The sequence below is a fragment of the Thunnus thynnus genome, chromosome 11 (genome assembly GCF_963924715.1).
Source record: "Thunnus thynnus chromosome 11, fThuThy2.1, whole genome shotgun sequence".
Classification (NCBI taxonomy): Eukaryota; Metazoa; Chordata; class Actinopteri; order Scombriformes; family Scombridae; genus Thunnus; species Thunnus thynnus.
Genome location: NC_089527.1, coordinates 1,742,435 through 1,768,680, shown reverse-complemented (window position 1 = coordinate 1,768,680; position 26,246 = coordinate 1,742,435). Strand labels below are relative to the sequence as shown.

At 38.5% G+C, this 26,246-nt stretch overlaps 1 protein-coding gene across 1 annotated transcript; it reads right to left on the bottom strand.

Annotated features, from left to right (window-relative positions):
* Positions 1 to 3,831: 3,831 nt before the first annotated feature.
* Positions 3,832 to 25,553, bottom strand: si:dkey-61p9.7 (uncharacterized protein LOC559161 homolog). The gene is made up of 25 exons (XM_067602769.1): positions 25,505 to 25,553; positions 20,739 to 20,876; positions 19,687 to 19,734; positions 18,530 to 18,577; positions 16,424 to 16,471; positions 13,874 to 13,921; positions 13,600 to 13,780; positions 13,366 to 13,467; positions 13,200 to 13,277; positions 12,869 to 13,065; positions 11,458 to 11,505; positions 11,202 to 11,364; positions 10,962 to 11,063; positions 10,796 to 10,873; positions 10,465 to 10,661; positions 9,054 to 9,101; positions 8,798 to 8,960; positions 8,558 to 8,659; positions 8,392 to 8,469; positions 8,061 to 8,257; positions 6,650 to 6,697; positions 6,394 to 6,556; positions 6,154 to 6,255; positions 5,988 to 6,065; positions 3,832 to 5,853 (listed from the first exon to the last, which is right to left on the bottom strand). The coding sequence occupies exons 1-25, from the start codon at positions 25,519 to 25,521 to the stop codon at positions 5,653 to 5,655; spliced, it is 2,673 nt and encodes an 890-aa protein (XP_067458870.1). The 5' UTR covers positions 25,522 to 25,553; the 3' UTR covers positions 3,832 to 5,652.
* Between the last annotated feature and the right edge of the window lie 693 nt (positions 25,554 to 26,246).

The window sequence follows — 26,246 nt, the reverse complement described above, 5'->3', positions numbered from 1 at the left end:
GTTTGAAGTGTTGGGCCAGGGTCCTTTAGTTGATGGTTTTCCGAGGCGGTGTACTCTGTGGAAAGTGATGTTTTGTACAGTGTCGGGGGGGATTTTCAGTTGAGTTTTCATGAAGTTTTTTATGAGGTTTTCTGGGTTGTCAGGTGTTTGTTCGGAGATGCCAGAGAAGATGAGATTGTCGCGCATAGAACGGGTTTGTAAATCCAACATAGTTTCTTTCAGAGTCTTATTTTCTTTGGAGATGGCATGTATTTGTTCGTCGAGAGTTTTAACGGTGGTTTGTAAGTCCTGGTTGGTTTTTTGTAGTGTGACCATGTTGTGGTGGGCAAACTCCAGGCTATTGTGTATGTCTTTAATCTCTTCGTGTAGTGATACTAATAAGTCCAGTTTTTTGTTTATGCTTGCTAGCACACTAACCTCAACTTCGGTGGTTTGTAGATCGTCTGTGTCCGTTGATGACTCTGTCTTTCGTCTTTTGGTGCTGGGTTTGGCTGAGTCTGGCTCCATGTTGATCTGCCGGTTGTAGTAGTCGTCGATGAATGCTTCAAGATCCGTTATGTCCTCCACTGTAAAGATGTAGTGGTCCGGGTAGGTGGTGACAGATGATCGGTGAATGTAATTTGAATCAGGAGGTGTTTAAATCTTCTCAGTTCATTCAGCAACAGGTCGCCGCCATGTTAGATCTCGCCTCCGATGTCCGACTATCGCGGTGTTCGCACTCACACCGCCATCCGTCTCGCCTCACCTGACCACTTTGTTAGTAGGGCCGCTGTGAATAAAGAGATTCCCCATCTGACACCTGTGTCTCGACCATCTGATTCCTCTGTTATCCTGCTCTTTCTGCCACAACAGAGTAAAATCAGTTAAAAACTATTCCAGACAACCCAACATGCTCACTTAATCTATCTAAAAGAATCTGGTGGTCCTCAGTATCAAAGGCAGCTCTCAGGTCAAGTAGCATCCAGAAACTTTTATCAGGTCTTTCTCTGTGCTGTAATGTGTCCTAAAACCTGACTGAAACATTTCTAATCTAGTGTTTGAGTTTGAAAACGTACTTAATTGATTAAAAACTAGTTTCTTTTTTTCTTTGTTTTAAGACATACTTGAAAAAATATGAGACTATCATTGAATGTCAGGAGATAAAAATCACAAACTAATGTGGAAACTGAAAGGTCTTTCTGTCAGATGAATGTTTGCTAACACACCTTTGATTTTGTTCTTTTAAACCACATTGTTTCCACCAACAAGTTTCTCTTGTATTTTTTCAGTCAAGGTTGGTCTCTGGAAACTTAAGGACATATCAGATAAGAATAAGAATATTATGTAAAGTCAGTTTTAGAAAAAACCCTGTTTGTTTAATCCAAATTATTGTTGTATTTTAAAGAAATAATTCCAACATATATTGGTATTAATCCCAGTAAACCTGTGGAAAGTGTGAGACTTTCAAATGTCTTGTACTAACCTTTACAGTAGAACTTATAGTTCCAAACAGTTTGTTAATGGTGAAACTTTTAATGTTATTCAGATCAGATTGTCACATCTGTTTGTTTCACATGCTGAGGCATCATCAGCAGAGGTGTGTTTGAAGTATCTGTGGAGTCTGCATTTACTGAACATCTCTCTCAAAAATAATAAAACATGTAACATATCCAGCTTGTTTGTTTCTGCTGTGTAAATGTACCGTCTGACATGACATCAATCAATCGATCAATCGAAGTTTATTTATATAGAACTTTTCCAACAAATCAAATGCAATTCAAGGTGCTTAACAAGAGATTGACAAACCGCAGAATTTAAAAATGAATTTAGAGTGTAATGTGCACCAAAACAACTAAAAAACAAAAAAAAGTTAATTGAATAAAACAACAATAAAAGATGGATAGTTAAGATAATACAGATAATACAAGCAATAAATAAAATTATGTAAAAAATAGATTACAGTAAAACAGTAAAATCTTGATCAAATAAAATAGAATAAAATAAATCATAATGATGATGATAAATAAGCATAAATAATAAAACAATAAAATTATAAAACACTACATGAAAGCCAGACTAAATAGATGGATTTTAGTATTTTCAGCTGCTCTCAGATCCTCTGAAGGTTTTTGTTCTGCTTTGAGAAGCAGCTAAAAGAGAAGAACCGGAGGATCTGAGGGGCCTTCCTGGTTCATAAACATAAAGCATTTCTCAGAGGTAGTCTGGTGCGAGGCCATCAAGTGCCTTAAAAACTAATAAAAGAATTTGAAAATCAAAACCAAAACTAACAGGTAACCAGTGTAAAGACTTTAAAATAGGTATAATGTGTCCTCCTGGTCTTAATCAGCACTCCTGCAGCAGAATTTTGAATTAATTGTAGCTGATTAATTGTATTCTTCAGTAGACCAGTAAGGAGAGCGTTACAGCCGTCTAGCCTGCTGGTTATAAAGGGTCTTTCTGTGTTGCTCAGAGAGAGAAATGGCCTCACTGTGGAGAAGTTCTTCAAATGATAAAATGCTGTTTTAAAATTGATCCCTGTGGTGCCCCTCAGGTAACCTCATAGTGTTTAGAGGAGTGGTCATCTATAGAGACAAAACATTTTCTCCTGCAAAGATATGAAGTGTAGGAGAATGAGTGCCAGGTCGCTGTGACTTGTACTGATGCCAAACATGTCAGCCCACCAAACCAAACAGGAGACATCTGGAATATTGGGAAAGGGGCGAAGTATCACACACACACACACACACACACACACACACACAGTGCAGAGACGTCCACTCAAATTTGGTCAAAGTCCAAGATAAGTGAAATTGAGAGATGTTCCATTCTTCTTCAGGATTTGCGATAGCCAAAGAGTCTGGTAAACAGGATGAGCCTTGTCACGCAACACCAACACATACACACACATACAGCCTGTCTTCAGTTTAAAAAGGCATGTCACGTAAGATATCTCTGACTACGTTGTTAGTAGGGCCGCTGTGAATAAAGAGATTCCCCATCTGACACCTGTGTCTCGACCATCTGATTCCTCTGTTATCCTGCTCTTTCTGCCACAACAGAGTAAAACCAGTTAAAAACTATTCCAGACAACCCAACATGCTCACTTAATCTATCTAAAAGAATCTGGTGGTCCTCAGTATCAAAGGCAGCTCTCAGGTCAAGTAGCATCCAGAAACTTTTATCAGGTCTTTCTCTGTGCTGTAATGTGTCCTAAAACCTGACTGAAACATTTCTAATCTAGTGTTTGAGTTTGAAAACGTACTTAATTGATTAAAAACTAGTTTCTTTTTTTCTTTGTTTTAAGACATACTTGAAAAAATATGAGACTATCATTGAATGTCAGGAGATAAAAATCACAAACTAATGTGGAAACTGAAAGGTCTTTCTGTCAGATGAATGTTTGCTAACACACCTTTGATTTTGTTCTTTTAAACCACATTGTTTCCACCAACAAGTTTCTCTTGTATTTTTTCAGTCAAGGTTGGTCTCTGGAAACTTAAGGACGTGTCAGATAAGAATAAGAATATTATGTAAAGTCAGTTTTAACCTGTTTGTTTAATCCAAATTAATGTTGTATTTTAAAGAAATAATTCCAACCTATATTGGTATTAATCCCAGTAAACCTGTGGAAAGTGTGAGACTTTCAAATGTCTTGTACTAACCTTTACAGTAGAACTTATAGTTCCAAACAGTTTGTTAATGGTGAAACTTTTAAAGTTATTCAGATCAGATTGATTTATCTGTTTGTTTCACATACTGAGGCATCGTCAGCAGAGGAGAGTTTGTCAATCAGGACTTCACTTTTAATAATTCTTGCAGTATTGTAAATCACATCTTGACAGGACCATGTGAGTTAAGAAAAGCAGTTTAATCATCAAGATAATTACACTGACAACAGAGTCCACGCTCATGACCATAGGCACCTGAGCAATGGAGCAAGTGGAGTAAATGCATCCCATTGTTCATTTAGGCAGAGCAAAGTTGTGGTTTTGTTGTCCCACTTTTTGTCTTTCTAAAAATAAACTCATCATCATACAGTCCACGCACAAAGTGATTATATTTAAGCAGTTTATATCATTGATCATTTCACTATTTTCAGCAACTAACAAAAACAAGTAGAAACAGAAAACAACATACAGAAAACAAAAACTCAAACATTTTTGGACCATTTGAGTTGGTTCAGTCCAACCTGTCACTGATTGATTGAGCAGACAGACAGAGAGGAGCTTTTCTCACAGCTTTTAAGTGTCTGAATTAACAGTCAAATGTTCAGCTGTGGATAGTGACTTATTTAGACTCCTACAGGCTACTCTGCTTTAGTTTTAGTTTTAGTCGTCAGATGAATGGAACTATTATTAACAAGGATGCATCATGTATGATCATGTAATGATCTCTCCTTTCATCCAGCTGCTCTGCTCTGTGCTTCCATTATTATGATTATTTTCTCATTTTCTCACACAGGCTAAATGAGAAGTGAAGGTTTACTCTAAGGGGGGGTTTACAGTAAGGTCTGGTCCTCAACTAAAATGGCCCTTTTCAGTCTTGAGGAGCAACCATCACCTTCTTAGTTGGGCATTAAAATAGTCCTTGATTTGAGATAATATCGGTTAAATTAATCTGCTTTTGAAGTTATGATTATTCATTCCTGTATAATGTCACAACCACATCAGCTAGTGGTGCTAATAGCTCCCACTAGAACCTGTGCGTAAAATAAACTGGTGGGACTGGAATTAGACAGTTGCTATGAGTCCATATCATTTGGGTTTTTTTTGCAGTTGTTAGATTTTGAAGATGCCTCGTGAGTTTTGAGAACAGCAGCTGTCAGGTTTAACATTGTTTAACCAGGTTTAATTATCCAAATCATATCATGATGTGTTGTAAGACTGTTTCATTTATATTAATTGTTTGTCCTTGTTTGACCTTGAAGATGGCCTAGTAGCCTGCAACCTGCTAACATTTTAGGCTACATAATGTTTTTATAAATATAATTTCAAATATGAAATAGTCATTCTTTTAATAATCATTTCCTGATCCACCAAATTATAAACTGTTCTTGATGTATTCTTGGTTTGCATAGCAGCCTCAATCTAACTAATCTAGACTAGTGCAGGTGGCTGTTTCTGGACTTCATCCAAGAGGTTAGGTGGTATAGAAATGCAGGAAATTTGTTTTAAAAATTTTCATTTTAAAATTACAGTTTTTTCTCAAACTCCCCTGCTGAATATGTCTCTTTTCGAGTTTGCTCCCCCATTTTAACACATAACCAGGCGGCCATGTCTCTGACCACAGTTGAGAGCTCTGGGAACATAACAGGACAAAAGCTGCTCTAAAATGAGAAATAATGAATGGAAAACACAAACTATTAAAACATTTAGATCAACTCTGCTGCTCAAAATCTGATCCTGCTCAGTGTGTGATTTAAAAATTCATCATAAGCTTGTGAAGTCAGTGGCCACATTTTCAATCAGCTTTTATACTGGGCTCATGTGTGATGAGTAATAAACAAGAAACTGTATATTAGTGTAGTTACTTTTTGAATACAAATCATTACACCAAGAAATAAAATAAAACATTGCAGGTTTTGGTTCATGTTGCAGTAAAATGTGATTCCTGACAAACACATTGAGCCTCTAAAATTAGAAAGACTTTCTGATTCATTGCTGAATTTTCTTTTTACTTGTCAGCAGCAGATGTGATGTCGTGTGGGAAAATGTCCCAAGTGTCCATCCCAGGACGGTGATTCTCCCAGTCCGGGTGAAGAGGAGGATTGTTTAAAGCCATCAAACAACCCAACCAGCAGCACTCAGAGGCCAGATGTGTGAAATCCACCCTCACATGCTGGGGGACTTGATCTTCATATGCAGGGAAATAAGTCTATGTGGGAGAAAGTGTAACTTTAAATGTTGAGTCCTGCAAGTTAAAGATCAGACATCTCGTTGTCCCATTGTATCTACAGATGTACTTGTGTACTGTCTTGTTTCAGAAGATGTAACATCTATCAAACATACCTTCAGAACATCTTCTTTCCTGCTGTGGAACAGAGCCATTTGAAGGTTCTGAACTGTTAATTGTCTGTATTCTTTAACCTGGAACAAAAGAAAAATGCTGCTTACACAAGAACAGTAGCACAAGCTTAATGATCCACTTTTAGACAAAAGTCTTCCAGTCCAATACCTGCTGAGGTGTCCGTCCACTGCTGGGCTCAATCAGTCCAAACACTTCATCTATCTGCTTCTTCTTTTGCTCCATTTGGTTTGATGCATCTTCAAACACTTTCTATAATTATCAGTTTAAATTTTAGCCACGTAAATACACAGAACAACCAAAGGAACTTGAATTCCAAGTTTGTGAAATTGAACAGGAACTGAGTAAGTAGACTACAGAGTGATGTCACTTCAACAGACTGCACTGTACCTGAATCAGAGCTTTGGTAGACCCTGACCTCTCATCTTCGATCTTAGGCCACTGCTGCACTCTCAGCTCGTTATACGTCTCTGTCAGTCTGGTTTTACTAACTGGGTTGTTCATGCTCTCTGTGTCTCCTGTTTTTATTGAAACAGCCAGATCTCCTGCCGTTCTGTACAAAGATTAAATGTGATTTTCAATCTTTCTAAGTCAACATAAACAGCATATTAGAATCATTGATTTCAGCTCTTTGCATGTACAGTACCTGTCTTTGAATGACTTCAGTTCTTCCTCTTTTTGTTTCAGAGCAGATCTGTGGGGTAAAAATGCAGCATGTGAAAAGCCTCATGTTATTATTCAACAAATAATGAAGCATCAACTGCAGTGACGTTTGCATTAATGATTTAACAGTCTGAATCACCAGGAATAGTCAAACTACAGTGAATTTAAAGGACCAATGTGTAGGATTTAGTGGCATCTAGCAGTGAGGTTGCAGATTGAAACCAACTGAATACCCCTCCCTCCCCTTCCAAGCATGTAGGAGAACCTACGGTGGCTGTGAAACTCACAAAAAAATGCAAAAGTCCCTCTCTAGAGCCAGTGTTTAGTTTGTGTGTTCTGGGCTACTGTAGTAACATGTCAGGCTCTGTGGAAGAGGATCTGCTCCCTCTGTAGATATAAAGTCTCATTCTAAGGTAACAAGAACACAATGATTCTTATTTCAGGTGATTATACACCAATTAAAACATAAGTATGAATATTATATTCCATTTCTGCCAATAGAGCCACCTAAGTTATACATATTGGTCCTTTAAAGCCTGTTTCATGTGTGAATAAAAGGAAGTTCAGAAAAATACTTTAAGTAGTGCTGTTGGTTGAAAAGTGCGTTTGAACTTTATGAGGTTCATGTTGGAGAGACTGAACTGAACTTTTCTGTCACAACAGCTCAATACTGACAAATTACTGTAGAACACTATAAAAAAGATGGTAGGAGATCATATGTGTTATGTTTTATCTATTGCTATTAGAACAAAAGATAATGCAGGTGACAGACACTGGGAGAGGTGGGGTGTAACACGACAGAAGGAAACAAATACAAATGTATCTCAGCTGCACCCTCACCCCCCCAAAGCAGCTGATCCTTGTGTTGTGTTTATCACCACAATTGAGAAATAAATCTATGGTTACGACAGTGTCTCTCCACAGACATCATTAAAGACTTAACATTACCAGTATGTTACCGTAAGCTAGGCTAAGTTAGCTTCAACCCAAAGGTCTCTGACCACAGTTGAGAGCTCTGGGAACACAACAGGACAAAAGCTGCTCTAAAATGAGAAATAATGAATGGAAAACACAAACTATTAAAACATTTAGATCAACTCTGCTGCTCAAAATCTGATCCTGCTCAGTGTGTGATTTAAAAATTCATCATAAGCTTGTGAAGTCAGTGGCCACATTTTCAATCAGCTTTTATACTGGGCTCATGTGTGATGAGTAATAAACAAGAAACTGTATATTAGTGTAGTTACTTTTTGAATACAAATCATTACACCAAGAAATAAAATAAAACATTGCAGGTTTTGGTTCATGTTGCAGTAAAATGTGATTCCTGACAAACACATTGAGCCTCTAAAATTAGAAAGACTTTCTGATTCATTGCTGAATTTTCTTTTTACTTGTCAGCAGCAGATGTGATGTCGTGTGGGAAAATGTCCCAAGCGTCCATCCCAGGACGGTGATTCTCCCAGTCCGGGTGAAGAGGAGGATTGTTTAAAGCCATCAAACAACCCAACCAGCAGCACTCAGAGGCCAGATGTGTGAAATCCACCCTCACATGCTGGGGGACTTGATCTTCATATGCAGGGAAATAAGTCTATGTGGGAGAAAGTGTAACTTTAAATGTTGAGTCCTGCAAGTTAAAGATCAGACATCTCGTTGTCCCATTGTATCTACAGATGTACTTGTGTACTGTCTTGTTTCAGAAGATGTAACATCTATCAAACATACCTTCAGAACATCTTCTTTCTTGCTGTGGTACAGAGCCATTTGAAGGTTCTGAATTGCTAATTGTCTGTATTCTTTAACCTGGAACAAAAGAAAAATGCTGCTTACACAAGAACAGTAGCACAAGCTTAATGATCCACTTTTAGACAAAAGTCTTCCAGTCCAATACCTGCTGAGGTGTCCGTCCACTGCTGGGCTCAATCAGTCCAAACACTTCATCTAACTGCTTCTTCTTTTGCTCCATTTGGTTTGATGCATCTTCAAACACTTTCTATAATTATCAGTTTAAATTTTAGCCACGTAAATACACAGAACAACCAAAGGAACTTGAATTCCAAGTTTGTGAAATTGAACAGGAACTGAGTAAGTAGACTACAGAGTGATGTCACTTCAACAGACTGCACTGTACCTGAATCAGAGCTTTGGTAGACCCTGACCTCTCATCTTCGATCTTAGGCCACTGCTGCACTCTCAGCTCGTTATACGTCTCTGTCAGTCTGGTTTTACTAACTGGGTTGTTCATGCTCTCTGTGTCTCCTGTTTTTATTGAAACAGCCAGATCTCCTGCCGTTCTGTACAAAGATTAAATGTGATTTTCAATCTTTCTAAGTCAACATAAACAGCATATTAGAATCATTGATTTCAGCTCTTTGCATGTACAGTACCTGTCTTTGAATGACTTCAGTTCTTCCTCTTTTTGTTTCAGAGCAGATCTGTGGGGTAAAAATGCAGCATGTGAAAAGCCTCATGTTATTATTCAACAAATAATGAAGCATCAACTGCAGTGACGTTTGCATTAATGATTTAACAGTCTGAATCACCAGGAATAGTCAAACTACAGTGAATTTAAAGGACCAATGTGTAGGATTTAGTGGCATCTAGCAGTGAGGTTGCAGATTGAAACCAACTGAATACCCCTCCCTCCCCTTCCAAGCATGTAGGAGAACCTACGGTGGCTGTGAAACTCACAAAAAAATGCAAAAGTCCCTCTCTAGAGCCAGTGTTTAGTTTGTGTGTTCTGGGCTACTGTAGTAACATGTCAGGCTCTGTGGAAGAGGATCTGCTCCCTCTGTAGATATAAAGTCTCATTCTAAGGTAACAAGAACACAATGATTCTTATTTCAGGTGATTATACACCAATTAAAACATAAGTATGAATATTATATTCCATTTCTGCCAATAGAGCCACCTAAGTTATACATATTGGTCCTTTAAAGCCTGTTTCATGTGTGAATAAAAGGAAGTTCAGAAAAATACTTTAAGTAGTGCTGTTGGTTGAAAAGTGCGTTTGAACTTTATGAGGTTCATGTTGGAGAGACTGAACTGAACTTTTCTGTCACAACAGCTCAATACTGACAAATTACTGTAGAACACTATAAAAAAGATGGTAGGAGATCATATGTGTTATGTTTTATCTATTGCTATTAGAACAAAAGATAATGCAGGTGACAGACACTGGGAGAGGTGGGGTGTAACACGACAGAAGGAAACAAATACAAATGTATCTCAGCTGCACCCTCACCCCCCCAAAGCAGCTGATCCTTGTGTTGTGTTTATCACCACAATTGAGAAATAAATCTATGGTTACGACAGTGTCTCTCCACAGACATCATTAAAGACTTAACATTACCAGTATGTTACCGTAAGCTAGGCTAAGTTAGCTTCAACCCAAAGGTCTCTGACCACAGTTGAGAGCTCTGGGAACACAACAGGACAAAAGCTGCTCTAAAATGAGAAATAATGAATGGAAAACACAAACTATTAAAACATTTAGATCAACTCTGCTGCTCAAAATCTGATCCTGCTCAGTGTGTGATTTAAAAATTCATCATAAGCTTGTGAAGTCAGTGGCCACATTTTCAATCAGCTTTTATACTGGGCTCATGTGTGATGAGTAATAAACAAGAAACTGTATATTAGTGTAGTTACTTTTTGAATACAAATCATTACACCAAGAAATAAAATAAAACATTGCAGGTTTTGGTTCATGTTGCAGTAAAATGTGATTCCTGACAAACACATTGAGCCTCTAAAATTAGAAAGACTTTCTGATTCATTGCTGAATTTTCTTTTTACTTGTCAGCAGCAGATGTGATGTCGTGTGGGAAAATGTCCCAAGCGTCCATCCCAGGACGGTGATTCTCCCAGTCCGGGTGAAGAGGAGGATTGTTTAAAGCCATCAAACAACCCAACCAGCAGCACTCAGAGGCCAGATGTGTGAAATCCACCCTCACATGCTGGGGGACTTGATCTTCATATGCAGGGAAATAAGTCTATGTGGGAGAAAGTGTAACTTTAAATGTTGAGTCCTGCAAGTTAAAGATCAGACATCTCGTTGTCCCATTGTATCTACAGATGTACTTGTGTACTGTCTTGTTTCAGAAGATGTAACATCTATCAAACATACCTTCAGAACATCTTCTTTCTTGCTGTGGTACAGAGCCATTTGAAGGTTCTGAATTGCTAATTGTCTGTATTCTTTAACCTGGAACAAAAGAAAAATGCTGCTTACACAAGAACAGTAGCACAAGCTTAATGATCCACTTTTAGACAAAAGTCTTCCAGTCCAATACCTGCTGAGGTGTCCGTCCACTGCTGGGCTCAATCAGTCCAAACACTTCATCTAACTGCTTCTTCTTTTGCTCCATTTGGTTTGATGCATCTTCAAACACTTTCTATAATTATCAGTTTAAATTTTAGCCACGTAAATACACAGAACAACCAAAGGAACTTGAATTCCAAGTTTGTGAAATTGAACAGGAACTGAGTAAGTAGACTACAGAGTGATGTCACTTCAACAGACTGCACTGTACCTGAATCAGAGCTTTGGTAGACCCTGACCTCTCATCTTCGATCTTAGGCCACTGCTGCACTCTCAGCTCGTTATACGTCTCTGTCAGTCTGGTTTTACTAACTGGGTTGTTCATGCTCTCTGTGTCTCCTGTTTTTATTGAAACAGCCAGATCTCCTGCCGTTCTGTACAAAGATTAAATGTGATTTTCAATCTTTCTAAGTCAACATAAACAGCATATTAGAATCATTGATTTCAGCTCTTTGCATGTACAGTACCTGTCTTTGAATGACTTCAGTTCTTCCTCTTTTTGTTTCAGAGCAGATCTGTGGGGTAAAAATGCAGCATGTGAAAAGCCTCATGTTATTATTCAACAAATAATGAAGCATCAACTGCAGTGACGTTTGCATTAATGATTTAACAGTCTGAATCACCAGGAATAGTCAAACTACAGTGAATTTAAAGGACCAATGTGTAGGATTTAGTGGCATCTAGCAGTGAGGTTGCAGATTGAAACCAACTGAATACCCCTCCCTCCCCTTCCAAGCATGTAGGAGAACCTACGGTGGCTGTGAAACTCACAAAAAAATGCAAAAGTCCCTCTCTAGAGCCAGTGTTTAGTTTGTGTGTTCTGGGCTACTGTAGTAACATGTCAGGCTCTGTGGAAGAGGATCTGCTCCCTCTGTAGATATAAAGTCTCATTCTAAGGTAACAAGAACACAATGATTCTTATTTCAGGTGATTATACACCAATTAAAACATAAGTATGAATATTATATTCCATTTCTGCCAATAGAGCCACCTAAGTTATACATATTGGTCCTTTAAAGCCTGTTTCATGTGTGAATAAAAGGAAGTTCAGAAAAATACTTTAAGTAGTGCTGTTGGTTGAAAAGTGCGTTTGAACTTTATGAGGTTCATGTTGGAGAGACTGAACTGAACTTTTCTGTCACAACAGCTCAATACTGACAAATTACTGTAGAACACTATAAAAAAGATGGTAGGAGATCATATGTGTTATGTTTTATCTATTGCTATTAGAACAAAAGATAATGCAGGTGACAGACACTGGGAGAGGTGGGGTGTAACACGACAGAAGGAAACAAATACAAATGTATCTCAGCTGCACCCTCACCCCCCCAAAGCAGCTGATCCTTGTGTTGTGTTTATCACCACAATTGAGAAATAAATCTATGGTTACGACAGTGTCTCTCCACAGACATCATTAAAGACTTAACATTACCAGTATGTTACCGTAAGCTAGGCTAAGTTAGCTTCAACCCAAAGGTCTCTGACCACAGTTGAGAGCTCTGGGAACACAACAGGACAAAAGCTGCTCTAAAATGAGAAATAATGAATGGAAAACACAAACTATTAAAACATTTAGATCAACTCTGCTGCTCAAAATCTGATCCTGCTCAGTGTGTGATTTAAAAATTCATCATAAGCTTGTGAAGTCAGTGGCCACATTTTCAATCAGCTTTTATACTGGGCTCATGTGTGATGAGTAATAAACAAGAAACTGTATATTAGTGTAGTTACTTTTTGAATACAAATCATTACACCAAGAAATAAAATAAAACATTGCAGGTTTTGGTTCATGTTGCAGTAAAATGTGATTCCTGACAAACACATTGAGCCTCTAAAATTAGAAAGACTTTCTGATTCATTGCTGAATTTTCTTTTTACTTGTCAGCAGCAGATGTGATGTCGTGTGGGAAAATGTCCCAAGCGTCCATCCCAGGACGGTGATTCTCCCAGTCCGGGTGAAGAGGAGGATTGTTTAAAGCCATCAAACAACCCAACCAGCAGCACTCAGAGGCCAGATGTGTGAAATCCACCCTCACATGCTGGGGGACTTGATCTTCATATGCAGGGAAATAAGTCTATGTGGGAGAAAGTGTAACTTTAAATGTTGAGTCCTGCAAGTTAAAGATCAGACATCTCGTTGTCCCATTGTATCTACAGATGTACTTGTGTACTGTCTTGTTTCAGAAGATGTAACATCTATCAAACATACCTTCAGAACATCTTCTTTCCTGCTGTGGAACAGAGTCATTTGAAGGTTCTGAATTGTTAATTGTCTGTATTCTTTAACCTGGAACAAAAGAAAAATGTTGCTTACAGAAGTATAGTAGCACAAGCTTAATGATCCAGTTTTAGACAAAAGTCTTCCAGTCCAATACCTGCTGAGGTGTCCATCCACTGCTGGGCTCAATCAGTCCAAACACTTCATCTATCTGCTTCTTCTTTTGTTCCATTTGGTTTGATGCATCTTCAAACATTTTCTATAATAATCAGTTTAAATTTTAGCCATGTAAATAAATGAAACAACAACAAGAAATTAAAGTCTGCAACTTTGAGCAGGAATTGAGTAACTAGACTTCAGAGTAATGTCACTTCAATAGACTGCACTGTACCTGAATCCAAGTTTCGGTACACGTTGCGTTCCCATCATGTGATTTCAGATGATCTTTGATTGTAGGCCACTGCAGCAGTCTCAGATCGTTATACGTCTCTGTCAGTCTGGTTTTACTAACTGGGTTGTTCATGCTCTCCGTGTCTCCTGTTTTTATTGAAACAGCCAGACCTCCTGCCACTCTGTACAAAGATTAAATGTGATTTTCAATCTTTCTAAGTCAACATAAACAGCATATTAGAATCATTGATTTCAGCTCTTTGCATGTTCAGTACCTGTCTTTGAATGACTTCAGTTCTTCCTCTTTTTGTTTCAGAGCAGATCTGTGGGGTAAAAATGCAGCATGTGAAAAGCCTCATGTTATTATTCAACAAATAATGAAGCATCAACTGCAGTAACGTTTGCATTAATGATTTAACAGTCTGAATCACCAGGAATAGTCAAACTACAGTGAATTTAAAGGACCAATGTGTAGGATTTAGTGGCATCTAGCAGTGAGGTTGCAGATTGAAACCAACTGAATACCCCTCCCTCCCCTTCCAAGCATGTAGGAGAACCTACGGTGGCTGTGAAACTCACAAAAAAATGCAAAAGTCCCTCTCTAGAGCCAGTGTTTGGTTTGTCTGTTCTGGGCTACTGTAGTAACATGGCGGTGCGACATGGTGGGCTCCGTGGTAGAGGACTCACTCCCTCTGTAGATTGTTAAGACCGGCTCGCAGGCCACAACAAAGGAAGGAGACGCACGCCCAATCTCAGCAATAATAAACTGAAGTGTATTAAAGTAAATAACAATAATTGGAATGGGGTCAGTATCAGTGGTGTTTGAAAGTGTCTGGATGTGTTGTAAAATGTGAGGCGCGTGCTGTCAGTGCAGAACAAAACCAAAAAGGCAACGCAAAAAAACAACCACAGCGTGGTGAGTGGAGAAGGGATCAGAGAGAGACTGGAATCAGGGCAGGTGGGTTTAAATACTTTCTGGGGCACTGGCCAGGTGTTCCCAGTTAGTACTCGAGTGACATCGGCTCCACCCATCCAAGGACCTACAAACACACACAAACCACAGGACCAAAGGCAACAGGCTCTGGGGCCGTCACAAGATATAGAGGCTCATTCTAACAGAGGAGGTTTGTCAGGACCTTCTCTGCAGGGTCTACCATTTTTGGGAGGTGTAATTTTTAGTTCATAAAATATTAGGAATAATTAGACTGTTATTGCTAAAATAATTTTATGTAATTAGTTATTAAAATTATTTATGTGATTTTTAAAAATAGTTTTGTTTTGATTTCAGTTACTATCATAACTATAAACCTATTTGGAGCTGGAACTGGATGTGTCTGCCTGTGCTTCTCCATACGGCTATCTCTCAGGGCCTGCTGGGTCCTTGGCTGCAGGCTCTGCTCATAGAAAGCATACATGGCACACATATAGAGTGACATCAAAATTAACCAATCAAAATTTAATTTGTAGTGACTGGGACACCCCTAGGGCCTGCTAGCAGGCCCCAGGTGATGTCATCATATCAACTAATAAGCGCAGGTGTGTCTTTGTGCCGTGGGGCATGCAGCGCTCACGCAGGCAGCCATTACAGAAAGGAATGAAGGATGGATTTTGTTTTCCAGTGACTGTTGAGTCCTGCTGGATTAATTATCTATAGAGTTGATTAAGATTGTTGTTGGTGATGCTGGACTTTGCTGCTGTGAGAAATATGACCCAATGTCTATCTTCCAGAAAATCTTTCCTTTAGTGTTGATGGATAGTTGAGCAACATGAGTGAACGTTTACCATCGGAAGACCAGGTTGGCAGTTTAGCTAATGCATGTGTGGGAGAAATAACGAGGTTAGCATAGTTTCAGCTTGTTGAGCCGGTGGTTTGAATACATGAGTTAACACGTGTTGGAGGGTGATTTTGTGATGGACTTATTTTTGATGATGTAGTTATAATACTGTTTTGATTTTAGTCGTTGGCGATGAGTGCACTTTAGCCCCTTTTACACAGTCTGTTCAAAGCGGGAATACTGCGCCTGTAATCCGCCTCTCTGTTCTGTGTGACAGCTGGCACGGCGAGACCGGGAGCTAACGCTGTTTTTTAGCCCGTATTCAGACCACATCAGGCGGTGCAGCATACAGCTGCAGGGTTGAGGAGGTGTGTGGGGATGTGGGTGTGTTGGTGCTTTAGAACGTAACCGCTGTGACACAATCAGAAAACAGCCTTTTAATGATCTGATTCATCAGCTTCCTCACTAACTTTACTAGCAATCCCGCTCTTCATTCACTCTCTAGCTCACTCGACCACAGCTGCTCTCTCTCTCTCTCTCTCTCTTTCTCTCACCTTCTTTAAAATGAGTTGGGAAGTCAACAGAAAAGTCTTACTTAACTCTTGACATTATCAAATGAAGAGAAATGTCCTCCGCTTGTCCTAGTAACACCTTTGTACTCGCTCATGGCTCCATCACACCTCTGAATCAGGAACGCCAGCATGCTGTTAAAGCACACAGGGAGGCGGCTTTATGCCAGCTTTGTGTGGTTCAGTATATAAAAACAAAGGCGGATCCTCTTTGTGGCCATAATGCAGGTTCTCTGTATAAAAGAGGCTTGTGTGTGTGTGTGTAACCATTGAAGGCCCAGTACAAGACCCCATGGTCCGCTACTGCATTGTAAGGTAACAAAAACAAAACGATTCTTATTTCAATGGATTGTACACTAATTAAAACAGACGTATGAATATTTTATTCCATTTCTACCAATAGATCCACCTAAATTCTACATACTGGTCCTTTAAAGCCTGTTTCATGTATCATTAAAAGTAAGTTCAGAAAAATACTTACCCTGCCTCATGAAGTTTCTTTTTGTAAAATGCATCCATCTTAGTCATACTGTGTTAAAAACATCATAAATGAGTGTGTGGTTAAAACACTTCAGAACAAAGATTAATGATTAAAAACACATTGGGTGAACATTCCTGACTAATTGGATGACTGATTTTCAAGCTGTCTGTCAGGTCCATTCATCCAATATTTTTAGAAACAAACCTTTGTGTTCAAATTCATGTTCACACAGCTGGCAGCTGGATTTGAATAAACAGTAATAATAAAAATAATAAAAATGTTAGATAGACTGATAATGTAATAACTAAATAATGTATGAAAAATGTGTTGTTAGCTGTGTGTGTTTCTTAGCACCTGTGTTGACCAGTTAGCATGTTAGCACGTATTCCCAGGCCTATACCCATAGTAGTAGCGGTACCCCGGGGGCCTAGTGTAGACAATGAGCCCCTTTGAGGGAGCCCCTGTAGCTCATGTTGAAGGTTTGTGACTTGTTTATTAAGAAATATGGTGTATAATATGCAAACATAATTTGTATTGAGATATTGAAGGCTGAATAACCTCAAATGAATGGTTGAGAACATGGTTTGGTATCTCCGTGACTGCCCTCTAGTGGTTCCCTTCATACTTTTCCAGAAGAATATTCATTGTGTCTACTGATGCTTTACCTCCTCTCAAGCATTGTCTATGTATGGGGTGCCACAGGGCTCCACTCTAGGACCAGTTTAATTTCTCTTCATTTACTCCCTTTGGGCCACATTATCAAACAGCATGATGTTTCATTTCATTGCTATGCTGATGATACTCAGCTGTATTTATCCTGCACAATCTCTGAATCAGCTAAGTTATCTTTCCTACATAATTGTCTAGTTGCGGTTAAGGATTGGATGGCAGAAAATTTAATTCCTCCAAAACAGAAATCTTCATTATAGGCCATGAGCACACTGACGGCCAAGTTGTGCCTGCTCTTGGCTCTCTAGCTCAGCATGCTGTACCCACTGTTAAAACCCTTGGAGTTATTTTGGATCAGAAGCTCACTCTACAGTCTCATGTTACCAGTCTAACTCAGTCCTGCTTCTCCCAGTTGAGAAATATCGGTAGAATTAGATCTTTCATGTCTTTTAATGATCTTTAAAGAGTGATTCATGCATTTATCACTTCTCGTCTGGATTATTGTAATGCAGTGTTTACATGCCTCGGCCAAAACATGACTGCACAGCTTCAGGGTGTCCAAAATCAGCCGTCAGACTTTTAACCAAATCACGAAAGCATGATCATATCTGCCCTATGTTAGCGTCTCTTCACTGGCTGCCTGTCCGTTTTAGAATTGATTTTAAAATTTTACTCTTGACTTTTAAGGCCTTGAATGGTATGACACCGAACTATTTGGCTCAGATTCTAAATCATTACTCACCAGCCCATAGCTTGAGATCCTCTGATAAGGCCCTGTTCACTTTTCCCTAGTTGAGGGTGAAGATGAAGAGTGACAGGGCCTCTGCTGTCAGGGCTCCAACCCTTTCAACAGCTTACCAGAGGAAATTAGACTAGTAAATTCACTGCCTTCTTTTAAATCGTCTCTCAAAACTTACTTCTACCATACGGCGTTTTCTTAATTATTTTATCTGTTACTTATTTCATGTTACTTTCATGTGTCACTTTTATCCATTATTTTTAACTTTACTTGAACTGTTTCATTTGTCATTTAGTTTGTTGACTGCAATTTTGTATTTGATTGTTTTCCTGTTTTCTTTTATTTGTTCTTGTTCGTGAAACACAATGGTTGTTTTGACAGGTGCTATATAAATAAAGTTTATTATTAATGTTATTCATATTATTATTATATTTTGCTGTATAATGAAATATATTTGCTGTCATTTTTTATAGTTTGGGGTGACCTAATTATTCAGTCGAGAAACACACTGGGATTATTTCACAAATGTCTGTTTTTAATGAGAATGAGATCTCTCACCATCCAAACAAAGAAAAAACATTTTTTGAAAAACTGTGCATTAATAAAATTCTACACCCTAATTTGATTGTTTGATTTTTCTGTGTCAACATATAAAGCTAATTAGAATAAGTAGATTCAGCTCTTTGCATGTACAGTACCTGTCTTTGAATGACTTCAGTTCTTCCTCTTTTTGTTTCAGAGCAGATCTGTGGGGTAAAAATGCAGCATGTGAAAAGCCTCATGCTATTATTCAACAAATAATGAAGCATCAACTGCAGTAACGTTTGCATCAATGATTTAACAGTCTGAATCACCAGGAATAGTCAAACTACAGTGAATTTAAAGGACCAGTGTGTTGGATTTAGTGGCATCTAGCAGTGAGGTTGCAGATTGAAACCAACTGAATACCCCTCCCTTCCCTTCCAAGCATGTAGGAGAACCTACGGTGGCTGTGAAACTCACAAAAAAATGTGAAAGTCCCTCTCTAGAGCCAGTGTTTGGTTTGTGTGTTCTGGGCTACTGTAGTAACATGGCGGTGCAACATGGTGGGCTCCGTGGTTTGAATACATGAGTTAACACGTGTTGGAGGGTGATTTTGTAATGGACTTATTTTTGATGACATAGTTATAATACTGTTTTGATTTTAGTCGTTGGCGATGAGTGCACTTTAGCCCCTTTTACACAGTCTGTTCAAAGCGGGAATACTGCGCCTGTAATCCGCCTCTCTGTTCTGTGTGACAGCCGGCACGGCGAGACCGGGAGCTGACGTTGTTTTTTAGCCCGTATTCAGACCACATCAGGCGGTGCAGCATACAGCTGCAGGGTTGAGGAGGTGTGTGGGGATGTGGGTGTGTTGGTGCTTTAGAACGTAACCGCTGTGAAACAATCAGAAAACAGCGTTTTAATGATCTGATTCATCAGCTTCCTCACTAACTTTACTAGCAATCCCGCTCTTCATTCACTCTCTAGCTCACTCGACCACAGCTGCTCTCTCTCTCTCTCTCTCTCTTTCTCTCACCTTCTTTAAAATGAGTTGGGAAGCCGTCAGAAAATGTAATGTGGGTTCTCTGTATAAAAGAGGCTTGTCTGTGTGTGTGTAACCATTGAAGGCCCAGTAGAAGACCCCATGGTCCGCTACTGCATTGTAAGGTAACAAAACCACAATGATTCTTATTTCAGTGGATTATACACTAATTAAAACAGACGTATGAATATTTTATTCCATTTCTACCAATAGATCCACCTAAATTCTACATACTGGTCCTTTAAAGCCTGTTTCATTTATCATTAAAAGTAAGTTCAGAAAAATACTTACCTTGCCTCATGAAGTTCCTTTTTGTAAGATGCTCCCATCTCAGGCATACTGTGTTAAAAACATCATAAATGAGTGTGTGGTGAAAACACTTCAGAACAAAGATTAATGATTAAAAACACATTGGGTGAACATTCCTGACTAATTGGATGACTGATTTTCAAACTGTCTGTCAGGTCCATTCATCCAATATTTTTAGAAACAAACCTTTGTGTTCAAATTCATGTTCACACAGCTGGCAGCTGGATTTGAATAAACAGTAATAATAAAAATAATAAAAATGTTAGATAGACTGATAATGTAATAACTAAATAATGTATGAAAAATGTGTTGTTAGCTGTGTGTGTTTCTTAGCGCCTGTGTTGACCAGTTAGCATGTTAGCACGTATTCCCAGGCCTATACCCATAGTAGTAGTAGCAGTACCCCGGGGGCCTAGTGTAGACAATGAGCCCCTTTGAGGGAGCCCCTGTAGCTCATGTTAAAGGTTTGTGACTTGTTTATTAAGAAATATGGTGTATAATATGCAAACATAATTTGTATTGAGATATTGAAGGCTGAATAACCTCAATTGAGTCTGAGAGGAGGTGTAATATTTTATTTTGGAGTATCTGTGATATTTTGATATTGTTTAATGTGCATTAATCAGACAACAAGAATATCTGTGTAGGAATTGGAAGCAGAAAATACTGTGTAGTGATTGTCAATTTAAAGTACTATTTTCACATTTTGCAGGATAACTTTATCAAATATGTAGCCACATATTGAGTCTACAAGAAATCATTCTGTTGATCGCTACACTAGCCTGGTTTTAGACTCTTAGTTTGATGCAAATTTAGTCACACTGGATGGTACATATATAGTTCATATAGTTCATTTGATTCTAAAAAGAATCTTTTGAAACATATTTTTCAAACATGAGATATTTTGAAGTTAGACCAACAAAACCAAATGTAAATTATAAGCAGTGATGCTGAGTGAAGACAGACTGCAGTCTGTGTGTGAAGATATTTGTTCAAATGGTGAACTGTGAATCTAAAATGTTGATGAACCAAACCTTTTCTTTGACTTGCAAGGCTTCAGGTGGCTAGACCTCACTTGAGAGCAGTAGGGAGCTGACCGCCGAGCTGAGGGGCCAGAGGAATGTCGTGCCCCCTTGCCTGGCTCCGGTTGATTTGGTTCAGATTGAGGCCCACTGATGTTGGGGGAAGAAGAAACATTGATATCAAAGGTGTTAGGATACTGTAGAGACTAACAATATAACAGTGGATAGATCATAAAAATAATATAATAACTGTGGATAATGTAAGAAAACTGTGATATTAACTGATAATGTAATAACTGGGGAAAATGTATAAAAAATGTAGTAAATGCTCAAAAACTCACCAAATTCGGCACGCATATCACATTTGGTGAAAAAATGTGATAACATGTAAAAATTAACCCCCAAAGTGCCAAAATGTGCTCTCTAGTGCCACCTATGTAGCTAAGATGGCCGCGAAGGCCTGTAGGAATGTCGTAGAGAGATCAAAGCAAAACGGACTTATTCATCTCATCAAGACTTACAAATCATATTCTGACACCCCTGACCTGAATCCAACAGGAAGTCCGCAATTAGCCTTTATAAATAAGGCTTTTCCTCAATTTTGACCTCCGAACAAACGCTATCTCCTCCGAGGGCGTTAATGGTATCGGCTTCAAACTTTAATAGATGACTTATGACACTGTGCTGAAAAAAAGTTGTTAAAAACTTTGTAATAACTTGAATGGTTTAGATTTTATAAGCCCTGAAAGTTGCAGTGCCACATCACATCAGATGTACCCCTTACAATGTAAAACAATGGAGGAGGCCTGAACATTGTGTGTCAAACAGAGGCTTCTGATGTCTAAACCATATTTACATGTGTTTTCTATCTTTTATTGTTTTTGAGATATTAGAGTGTGAGTTTTAAAGTATCTTCTTTCTCCTCCTGTGATTTTATAATGATTGTGTATTGCGAAATGTGTCAGCACTGACGAGGAGCAGTTGGAGAGGAGTACACTTCTAGTGAAATATCCTCATAAATCACATTACTTTGGCCAAATCTTACATTAAAAATCATATTTAAAAAAAAATATTCATGGCGAATCCATTGATACAGGTTTGAAAGTGGTCAGACTTATAGTTTAGACATCAGAAGCCTCTGTTTGACACAAAGTCCATGCCTCCTCCATTGTTTTACATTATAAGGGGTACATTTGATGTGATGTGGCACTGCAACTTTCAGGGCTTATAAAATCCTAACAAAGTTTAGTTATTATTGGTCAGTGGAAGTGTTATTACAAGAGTTATTACAAAATGATGATGTGTGGCAGTAAAACTGCTGTTTTACCATCAGTGAGTTCTGTGACATGTTATGATTTAAATTTATTAATGCATAAGTCACAACTTATGTTATTATAACTAAGTTTGAACTTACACATAGCTGGTGCAACAGGCTGCAGCAGTTATTTGTCCTACTCTGCACACTCTATAACTGTCCAGATGCTCTCAGGAAACATTTGCAGAAGCCTCCAGCTGCTGGAGAAGTTACTCCTGATCTCCCATCTACACCACCCTCTGAAGCAGGTCAGTTCAGACAATTATTTGTGGTCTCTGTGTAATTGATAATACACTGCTATGTTGTCATTATTTTTAGAATTGTTGTTGTTGTTATTGAATGTCACAGTTACACCTTGTTACTATTTAAATGTAGGTCTTAGTCAAATGAAATAAAGTTTATTTGTACGGTGCTACTTTACATGCAGTAGAATGACACAAAAGACTTGGTGCAGTGGTGTAACAGTCTGGATGTTCTGTATGTTTGAATCATATAACATCATATCAAGCACTGTAGCTACCTGCAGTGAAACACAGCCTACAGTAGGTGAGTTCTGTTCATTGTATGTTACAGCTGCAGTTATGTAACTAATGTCAATATGGACAAATCCAGACACATTTTACTATAATTCTATCAAATATTCACAATCAGTTATGAACATCTGTAACTCATCCTGTACATCTGCAATGTTTTTTCCATTTGTCCACAAATGGATGTTAGAGAGTCTATTTTTATTATGTCAGTACTTTGGCCAAACCAAAAACCATTTTCTAACCCTTCACAATGACAGAAATCTATGAAAACTGCAGCTCGCACACACACATTTCATTTCTTTCATTTTCATTTCTTTTTCATTTTTATTATCTATTATTAAATGGTTTCTTACATACTTGCATTATCATGGTGACACTGGTGCAATAAAATATAATGAATCACAAATATAATATCTATATTAATAAAGGGAACATAGTAACTTAAATACTAATCAATATTGGACTGCAACCATCTATACTTATTCACGTTGTCTACAGGACACATTAAAGCTAGAATAACTTATTCCCATCAAAAAATAATTTAAACCTGGATTCTTGACCTTTTTTCACTCATGTAATTGAACAGTTCTGGTCAACCGTTATCTATAATTTATGCTTCAGGTGTGTTTATTGCCTGATGTGTAATTTATGAATCATCGTGTGTTCTTACTAACTATAACTAACTATATTTGCATGTATATTTAGACTTGTCTGCAGGTGAAAGAACAACAGACACAACAACCACTGCTATTCTACAGCCTGCAGACACCATCAACTGGAACATATCCTGAAGTATGTGAGTCCATTAAGGCAGCAGCTATAGATCCTGTCTGACATGGTGATGATGCAGTTAGTCAGCAGAGGCCATATGAGGTAAAATAAGACTCTACATTTCCAAAAGGAGAGGATGGGAGAAGTTCCCATCACCACCACTTTTACGGAAAATTAGTGAATGGAGAGAAAATCAAGAGAAGATGGGTGGTATATTCCAAGCAAACAAACTAATCAGTAATGGACTCAATGACTGGAAACATTGCAGTAAAAACTCAAAAGCCATGAGAACAGTCCAGAACATTTTAGACACATGACATCATGGAAGGAGTCATCTATCGAGTGTAATCTATGAATAACCAAGTGCCAGTGTCTTATATGTTACTAAAAGGTAAAGTTTGTTGGTAAATTTTAATATTTCAATCCCCATAGACCCCCATGTTAAAATGCCCAACTTTACAGCAGAAATAAACATGTTTACAGCCTGGTACAAAAAACGGTTTTGGTCTCTGTAGCTAATTTCCTCTTTCATGACAACTGGACGGGGGTGAATTTTTTTTATAACTCACCCGTTTAAGTTTTATTAAGCCATAAAGTTATGCATAATGAAGGACATGGCTGCTTTGAGTGACAGGTCTGCCAGCCGCAAGGTGGCTTGTTTCAGCCATTTGGCCCGCCTCTTTGCCCATTTTTGATTGGCTGGGAGTTAGGCAGCGTCACTCACTGCCAAGGTGGCGACTGCCGGAGCAGCTCACTTTGAGCTTCAAAACCTACGGGCCGTGGTGGCCATTTTAGTGACATAGGTGGCGCTCTCAAGCACATTTTGGCACTTTGGGGGATAATTTTTACATTTTATCAAATTTTTCACCAGACCTGATGTGCGTGCCAAATTTGGTGCATGTTTAGGGGGTCAAATTCAGGGTTTAAGTGGCGTAATAATAAGAAAGAAAGAAACAAACAGAACAGATACAAGAGGGTCTTCGCCCCTTTGGGGCTCAGGCCCTAATAAAAGATGGCCGATGTCTCACTAAAAGCACCCGGTTTTCTCGCCAGAAAAACAGCTGCAAATGTCCTGACGTCTCACCAAAAAAACTTGCTTTTGTCAGTTGCAAGGGGTGAAGACCCTCTTGTGTTACATGTGAGATTTGATCTCTGACCTCACCGTTACTTTTTCACTGTACCAGATCAAACCTGCCTTGCTCTAAAAACTATGTACTGTGTTTATTTGTGGGAAATGTTGTATTGATGGTTTTGGCATTAATAAGGGACCAAGCCTAAAAGGCCTCGTCTAAGGCAAACAAACAAACACACAAAAACAATAGGGTCTTTCTTCCTTTCTTCCTTCCTTCACTTCAGACCTAAATTTGACCCCTTAAACATGCTCAAAAATTCACCAAATTTGGCACGCACATCAGGTCTGGTGAAAAATTTGATAAAATGTAAAAATTAACCCCCAAAGTGCCAAAATGTGCTCTCTAGCGCCACCTATGTAACTAAAATGGCCGCCACGGCCCGTAGGAATGTCGTAGAGAGATCAAACCAAAACTCAGTTATTCGTCTCATCTCAAGACCTACAAATCACACACTGACACCCCTAAACTAAATCCAACAGGAAGTCCGCAATTAGCCTTTCAAAATAAGACTTTGCCCCAATTTTGGCCCAATGGATTCACCATGAAATTTCCTATTAGTATGACTTTTTAATGTAAGATTTGGCCAAAGTAATGGGATTTAAGTGTTCTCTAAAATCCTCCTCTCCAACTGCTCCTGGTGATGTCACTCCCTCAGTGCTGTGAAACATTCCGCAATACACACTCATTATAAAATCACAGGAGGAGCAAGAAAAGACTTTAAAACTCACACTCTAATATCTCAAAAACAGCAAAATGATCTGATCCTGACGGGCCAGAGTGCGAGTTCCCGACCAACGCTGCTTGCAGCTTTAATTCAAATTGTGATGTGTGAATACAAAATGTTGATGAACTAAACATTTGCTCTTGATGTTGCTTCAAGTTGTTCTTTACAGACAGAGAGTTGTCAAGCTCACTTAAAAACAATGCAATGGCAATGATAAAATCTGCAGGCAGTATTGCACTACATTCAACATTCCTCCTTCTACAATATAGAATATTAAAAATCAAAGTTGTTTTTTTTCTTACCTCCAGTCGTCCCCCATTTTTGCTCTTCTCCCTTGTCTTGTCAAAAGTGAAAATGTTTTGTCAGTCTGGCAGCAGGACTCATATAACACTCAACAGACCAGGAGGCGGGACTTACTGAGAGAGAACAAATGAATGCACCGTGACTGCTGCTCATTGGCTCTTCTTCACCCAAACTAACAGAACCTGTCTGTACAATGAGTGACTCATACATCATCAAAGTAGTAGTTTTCTTTATTCAGGAAGTCTCATTGAGATCAAGATCTTTCTACAAGACAGACCTGAGAACACATGACATATTACAAAACAGTTCAGTCATACATAAACACTCATACAGTCACAGGTGTGTTTATAAACTGAATATTAATTAATTCCTTTTGTGTGATCATTTTTATCATCATTTAAATGACATAGGATGCATCATTTTATTTCCCTGTTATATTATTTTCATGTTATCCTTAATTGTGACACCTTATAAAGTTGGTTTAGATATGAGTTACATTTCTGATGTTAAATAATGATGATGAGAAATCACAGCCAATGTTGGTTACAGTTACATGTGATGAATTAATGATATGGACATTATGTGTAATGACAGCTCAACTTCTTTTGTTGTAAGGTGTAAAGACTGGTGGAGCAGGCAGCATATTGATATGAAAACAGCTGATTTAAGGAGTGTCATCCATTCCAAATTTCATTCTACTATTGTCAGCATGTTTGGAGTGATGTATATTAATATCTGGGG